The sequence below is a fragment of the Rhinolophus sinicus genome, linkage group LG04 (assembly GCF_036562045.2).
Source record: "Rhinolophus sinicus isolate RSC01 linkage group LG04, ASM3656204v1, whole genome shotgun sequence".
NCBI classification, from domain to species: Eukaryota; Metazoa; Chordata; class Mammalia; order Chiroptera; family Rhinolophidae; genus Rhinolophus; species Rhinolophus sinicus.
The window spans coordinates 188559105-188565317 of record NC_133754.1 but is presented as its reverse complement, the minus strand read 5'-3'; the positions used below and the strand labels follow the sequence as shown (position 1 = coordinate 188565317).

Genomic DNA, 6213 nt, shown 5'->3' with positions numbered 1-6213 from the left:
TGCAGGCTTCCCTGCAGTTTCCTGGAGTCGTGGGCTCAGCATGGGAGCAGGACAGTGGGGTCAGCCTGGAGGAGGGTGGGCTTCTCACACCTCTAATGCCCTGCTGCTACAGGTGGGGAGACTGAGGCAGGCCCATCCGTCACTCCCCTCCCTCTGCACCTCCACAGCCTGGACTCCCTGTGCTCGGGGCACCAATGGACAATGGGGTTTTCATGGTGAGGGCCTGGGGGCAGGTCCTGAGTGGGCTTTGCTATGTCAGTGTTGTCCTATGTGCTCTGCTGCTTTCTCCAGGGGCCTGGTGCCCATGCAGGGGCCGTAGGTGGTGTGTGCTGGGCTGTCTGCCTCTCCTATAGGCCGTGGGAAGGCTTCCTGGAGGAGGTGATCTCTAGGCTGAGACCCAAGTCCAGGCAGGACTGTGTACAAACTTTGGAGGTGCTGTGGAGGCTCCCAGGGCCTGGGGGTTCCATGGTGATGGAACCTGGAGACAGGGTGGTCAGAAGGAAGGGTCCCAGAGCCCCGCCCCGTGAGCTTGGCCATAGTCAGCCGCCCACCTTAGACCACTTCAAGGGGACTGGAAGGGACACAGAACACCCCTGAGGAAGTTGGAGAACCATATGGCCAGCTTACACCCCAAACGTTTTTACCTCGATGGGGGCTGCAAAATGGCAGTTTTCTACTTCATTTTCCCCCTGCATTTATTAGCTGTCATTTTCTCTCACAATGATCTCCTCTGCTTTTAGAAATAGTCATTGTGGACTCATGGGTTTCAAAAAACATGTTCTCATTCATTATCATCATCTTTAAAATTTTCTTTATTGTGGTGAAATACACAAAATACCAAGGGTGCCAAAAAATGTGTACAAGTGGACACTTTGGTCAGCGTTGCTCAAGCAGTTGTTCGCCGTCATCAGAAGTGTCTGGACGCTGATGGGAACCGCTCTGAGCACCTCTTGCAATTGCAGAGTCAAACGTGACTTGTATTCATCTTTTGTTATCAGTATATATTGAGTATTACAATTTTAATACAGTTTTTCTTTCTTAAAACATGCATACATTTTTTTGCACCCCCTGTAATTATTGTTTCAAACATTTGTGAATGTATAGCTCTAGTATCACTCTTACACTCAGATGGCCCCAGATTTGGCCAGTGGCAGCCCCTCGACAGTGGCTTCTGTGTCCCTTTGAATAGTCCCAGACGTGTTTTAGGGCAGTCTCTTACTTTGTGGTACAATTCCCAGGCCAGCTTGGAACCCCCGCCCATGTCTGGATCCACCCTTTCTCCAGGGCAGTGGGTGTGCTCGCTGCGTCTCGGCCCCCTGGCGGCAGAGCTAGGAAGCACCTGCACCCGTTCCTGGGGAGACCCCTGTGCCACCCCACTGTCTCCCTTGAGCACAGAGCCTTTAAGATGGCGCTGGGAAGGGCCCACAGAGGGGGCTCAGGACTGGAGTTTCTAACATGGGTGAGGCCCCCCATCTGTCACTGCAGGGACACCTCCAGGGCTGTGCCATGGATGTGGCAGGAGAGCACAGAGATATCCATGGCCTGGGTAGGTCGTTGATCCAATCACGGCTGGTGACCATGAGTTTCTGCTCTTCTTAAAAACAACTGACGATGGCAAGTTGGCAGAAGATGCAATCGGTGCTGATGGAGAGGAGGCACTAGCCAGATGTCCACGCCCCCGGTCATCCTACAGGAGGCGCCTTGCGTCCGTTCCCACATGTATCCAAGCAATGACTCGGAGCGACACATACTGATGCTTTCCGTTGTTTCCATCGACCGGGTGTTTTCCTCCCACCTGTATTGGTCTGCTAGGTCTGCCATGACAAGTGACCACAAAGTCATAGCATAAAACAACAGACATTTCCTCTCTGTGTCTGGAGGCTGAGGGACCACCAGTGCCAGCTCTGTCCTAGCTCACAGTGGTATCTGGCCATCTCTGGTGTCCCTTGGCTTGGAGAAGCACCTCCCCAGTCTCTGCCCCCATGTACACACAGTGTTTTCCCTGTGTGCATGTCTGTCCAAATCTCCTGTTTGTGAGGGTAGTCATGACCTCGTTTTAACCTAATCACATATTTAAACACCCCATCTCCAAATACAGCCATATTCTGAGGTGCCGGGGGCTAGGATTTCAACATGTGAACTGGAGAGCACAATTCAGCCCATAACACCACTAAACCTCAGACCAGTGAGACACACCAGGACTGTCCCATACCCAGCACACACCTGTTCATAGATCCCTCGCATATTTACAAGGATAGCTCTGGGCTAATTCCCAGATGGGTGACTCATCTTGGCGGCTGCTGACACTTGGGTCCCCTACATCCTTGCCACAAATATGACCACCACATGTCTTCCCGTTGCAACCATGAACTTTTTCTGGTTTGTTTCTTGCAAACCAGTGAGGTGAAACCCACTCACATGCATTTGGCTGGCGTTTATTTCCTTTTCTCTTAACCACCTGTTCACTGTCTAGTTCACCGTTTTTCTTACAGATACATTAGGGTATTTTTATACACATAGAAACACACGCAGGACATCTGGCGAGCATGCACGTGGAGGGGCCTTCTCCAGGACGCAGTTTGTGTGCAGGCAAAGCAGGAAAAGGGCCCTTAAAATCTGGCTTGTGGAATAGAGGTGGGCAGAAGGGAGGTCCAAGCCCCAGAGGGGAGCCGGGCACCAAACTCCACAGTATATCCAAGCCAACCGCCAGGCTCTCGGAGTGGCCTATGCCCAGGAGCCCTGACCCCGGTGGAGTCCGGGAAGGAGACGTCAGGCTGGGGTTCCAGCGGAGGCCACAACCTTGGGCGAGGAGGCAAATGCGCCGGGCTGATCCCGCTCTCGGCCACTTGGTGGCGCTAAGCCTCTGTGGGTTCCTCCCTTGGGGTGCCCCCTATGGTGGACTGCGGGAGGTGCGGCGGGCCATCCTACGGGGGCTAGCAGGTGCACACCTGTGAGGTCGCAGGCTCCCCGACCTCCCCTGGACTTCCAGCTGAGGGCGGGGTGTGCGGATCCTGTGGGTCAAGAGGCAGTGGCTCCAAATCCCTCCTGGTTCTTCCTCTTAAAGGGTAAGAGGGGAAATAAAGCTGCCATGAGCCCTCGTGGGAGGGGCAGGGCTGAGGGGTCAGCTGGGCGGATGCTGGAGCCAGGCCTGTTGCCCAAGGGCAAGTCTGGAATGTGGGCCCCGCCCTGGGGAGGGGGAGCGCTGTCTGACAGAGCTCTGTTGGTGGGAGGGGATACCCCTTCCTTCTAAGTGGGCTTGTCACTCTTGTAATGCCCTGGTAGGCAGATAGAGAAACTGAGGCTGCGGCCAAGCTGTTCATTTCTTCTATCCACTCCCCAGCTTTCTGGACTGGGGGACACTACAGATAATGGGGTGTTCACTGCGGGGAGGGCAGTGGGGTTCATGGAGGGGGTGATCTGATGCGGAGCTGCCGCTCCCAGGCTGGGGCCCCTCTCTTCTTGCCTCCCAGTCCACTGGTCTTGTCCTCCATCCCACCGTGCCATCCCCCCCATGGGGTGCTCAGGTCCCCTGCCTCAGGCGGCCAGCCCTGCCCACTCAGTTCCCCCCATAGTCACACCCTCATGCTTGGACAGTGAGCCCCACCAGCCTCGTCCGCCTGCCTGCCCGCCTGCTTAGGTGACTCTGGGGGCGGGCCCTGGGCGGGGGAGGGCGGGGGAGGGCGGGAGCCCAGGGAGCTTTAAAGAGCTCCTCAGGTCCCCGCCCTTGCCGCTCAGCTCCCCACCATGGCCGAGACCGCCAAGCTCCAGCTGTTTGTCAAGGTGCGGGGGTCAGGATGGGCTGGGGAAGGCCTCGGGGAGGGGTGCTCTGTGGGGCTTCACTTTCCAGGGTGGGCTGAGGGGTGGGTCTCCACAGCAGTATCTGCACCCCTTCCCACGGTGGGTGGGCTCAGGCAGCCCTACGGAGGCTGAGTAAAGTGGTGTTAACCTGGGGGTGAAGGGTCAATGAGTCGTCTCCAAAGGGGTTGGGGGTGGCCCTGTCCCAACTCCCAGCATGGGCTCCGGGACCCAGTCCAGCAATCCTGGAGAAAAAGCCCCCCTCCAGGGGGAGGTGACAACCAGGCAGCCAGTGGCAGATGCCCAAGTAGAGCTTGGGGGCGACGCGGGAGGTGGGGTGTGTGTGGCTGGCCCAGGCAGCTCCATTGGTGCCAGATCTGTGGGGCCCAGTGTAGGGACTGCCAGGCCTTGGACCCTTCCCCACCCTCAGGGCTTGGGGCAGCTAGTATGCTGCCAGCCTCAGTGCCCAGTTGGCATGTGAATCACTCAGAAAACAGCTCACTCAGCCCACCCCACCCTTGAGACCAGCCCGTGGGGCCTGGAGCCCAGGGGGCCTCTGCCCAGGGTCTGAAGATAAGGGTCAAGGGGCCAGGCCGCTGTGCCCTCACCCAGCCTCCAGGCTTCCAGCAGCTCTGTGCCCCTCCCCACCTCCTAGAGACCAAGTCAAGGGCTCTCACCGGCCACTTGCTGAGGCCTTGCCCGACCTAGCCGGAGCCCTGGCATCGCTCCAGTCTCTTGGCAGTGGCAGCCCAGGTCCCACCCAGCCTGGTGGCAGGATTCCTGGGTCTGCTCCCTGCCCTGACCTGACACCCCTCAACTCACTCCACCCACCGTAGGCAAGCGAGGACTGTGAGAGCGTGGGACACTGCCCTTCCTGTCAGAGGCTCTTCATGATCCTGCTGCTCAAGGGTGTGCCCTTCACGCTCACCACGGTGGACATGCGCAGGTGAGCCCGCGCCTGAGGGACCCCTCAGGGTCCTCTGTCCCCTCAGGCTAGCCACTTCCCCTCCCTCGTGCCCACAGGTCCCCAGATGTACTGAAGGACTTCGCCCCCGGCTCACAACTGCCCATCTTGCTGTATGACGGCGACGCCAAAACGGACACGCTGCAGATCGAGGAGTTTCTGGAGGAGACGCTGGGGCCGCCAGAGTGAGGGCCCGGGCACGGCAGGAGGGGCCCCCAGAGAGGACCCCCAGTACAGAGCCCAGGAAGGGAGCTATGGTGCCTGCAGCGCGGGGGTCTGACACGAGTTCCTTTTTCACCCCAGATTCCCCAGCCTGGCGCCCCGCTACAGGGAGTCCACGACCGCTGGCAACGACGTCTTTCACAAGTTCTCCGCCTTCATCAAGAACCCAGTGCCCGAGCAGGATGATGGTGAGGAGGGTTGGTAGCCGTGATGACGATGGGGGGAGTTGTGTCCCAGACCAGGTGTTCACCGAACCCCCCTGCCCCCGCCCCAGCCCTGTACCAGCTGCTGCTGCGCGCCCTCGTCAGGCTGGACAGGTATCTGCGCGCGCCCCTGGAGCACGAGCTGGCTCGGGAGCCGCAGCTGCGCGAGTCGCGCCGCCGCTTCCTGGACGGTGACCAGCTCACGCTGGCCGACTGCGGCCTGCTGCCCAAGCTGCACATCGTGGACGTGAGCGCGGGCCGGGTGCGGCAGGGTGCGGGGCGGGGGGCGGCAGGGCGCGCCCTCGAGGAGGCCCTGACACCGCCCACTCCGCTCGTCCGCAGACTGTGTGCGCGCACTTCCGCCAGGCGCCCATCCCCGCGGAGCTGCGTGGCGTCCGCCGCTACCTGGACTGCGCGCTGCAGGAGAAGGAGTTCAAGTACACTTGTCCTCACAGTTCCGAGATCCTGGCGGCCTACAGGCCCGCTGTCCAACCCCGTTAGCGACCCCGCCTCTGCCAGCCCCTCGCATTCGTCTGCAGCCCCATAAAGCCATCTGTGCTCCAGTGAGCGTGTCCGCACATCCCAGGGACCAGAGGGCCCACGATTTTTGCCACCCTCAAACCCCGACCGTGGGACGCTCAGTTTCGGATGACAGCCCAGAATGACAGAGGCAGAGAGCCCGTTGGGCGGGGCGCAGCCCATCCCCCCCACTCGACAGGGACGGCGGGGACTGGATTGGGCTCCCAAACCAGTCAGTCCAGGGCAGGGAGGCAGGATGGCCAAGGAGGGTGGGGAGCAGAGCCCTGCCTGGGCACCTCGGGGCTCCCGGCCAGTGGGCGGGGTGGCCCGCATTCCTCAGCCTTGCCCCCAGGGGGCAGGCCACACCCCCATCTCACGTAGGACCTACTGTGTGCATGCCGTCGGGTACTGGAGGCCAGGCCCTGCTGGGTGGGGTCTGGAAGAGTGAGGTGTGTGCCCCGTGGGGTGGAACAGAGTTCCAGCCTTGGGAAGCCCTGGCAGGGCCCTGCA

The 6213-nt window shown here is 60.0% G+C and overlaps 1 protein-coding gene across 1 annotated transcript; it reads left to right on the top strand.

Annotated features, from left to right (window-relative positions):
- The first annotated feature begins 3571 nt into the window (after nt 1–3571).
- CLIC3 (chloride intracellular channel 3) lies at nt 3572–5748 on the top strand. The gene is made up of 6 exons (XM_019756837.2): nt 3572–3780; nt 4632–4741; nt 4819–4944; nt 5063–5169; nt 5256–5431; nt 5527–5748. Exons 1-6 carry the CDS (start codon nt 3745–3747, stop codon nt 5683–5685), a joined length of 714 nt encoding a protein of 237 aa, XP_019612396.1. The 5' UTR covers nt 3572–3744; the 3' UTR covers nt 5686–5748.
- Nucleotides 5749–6213: the final 465 nt, after the last annotated feature.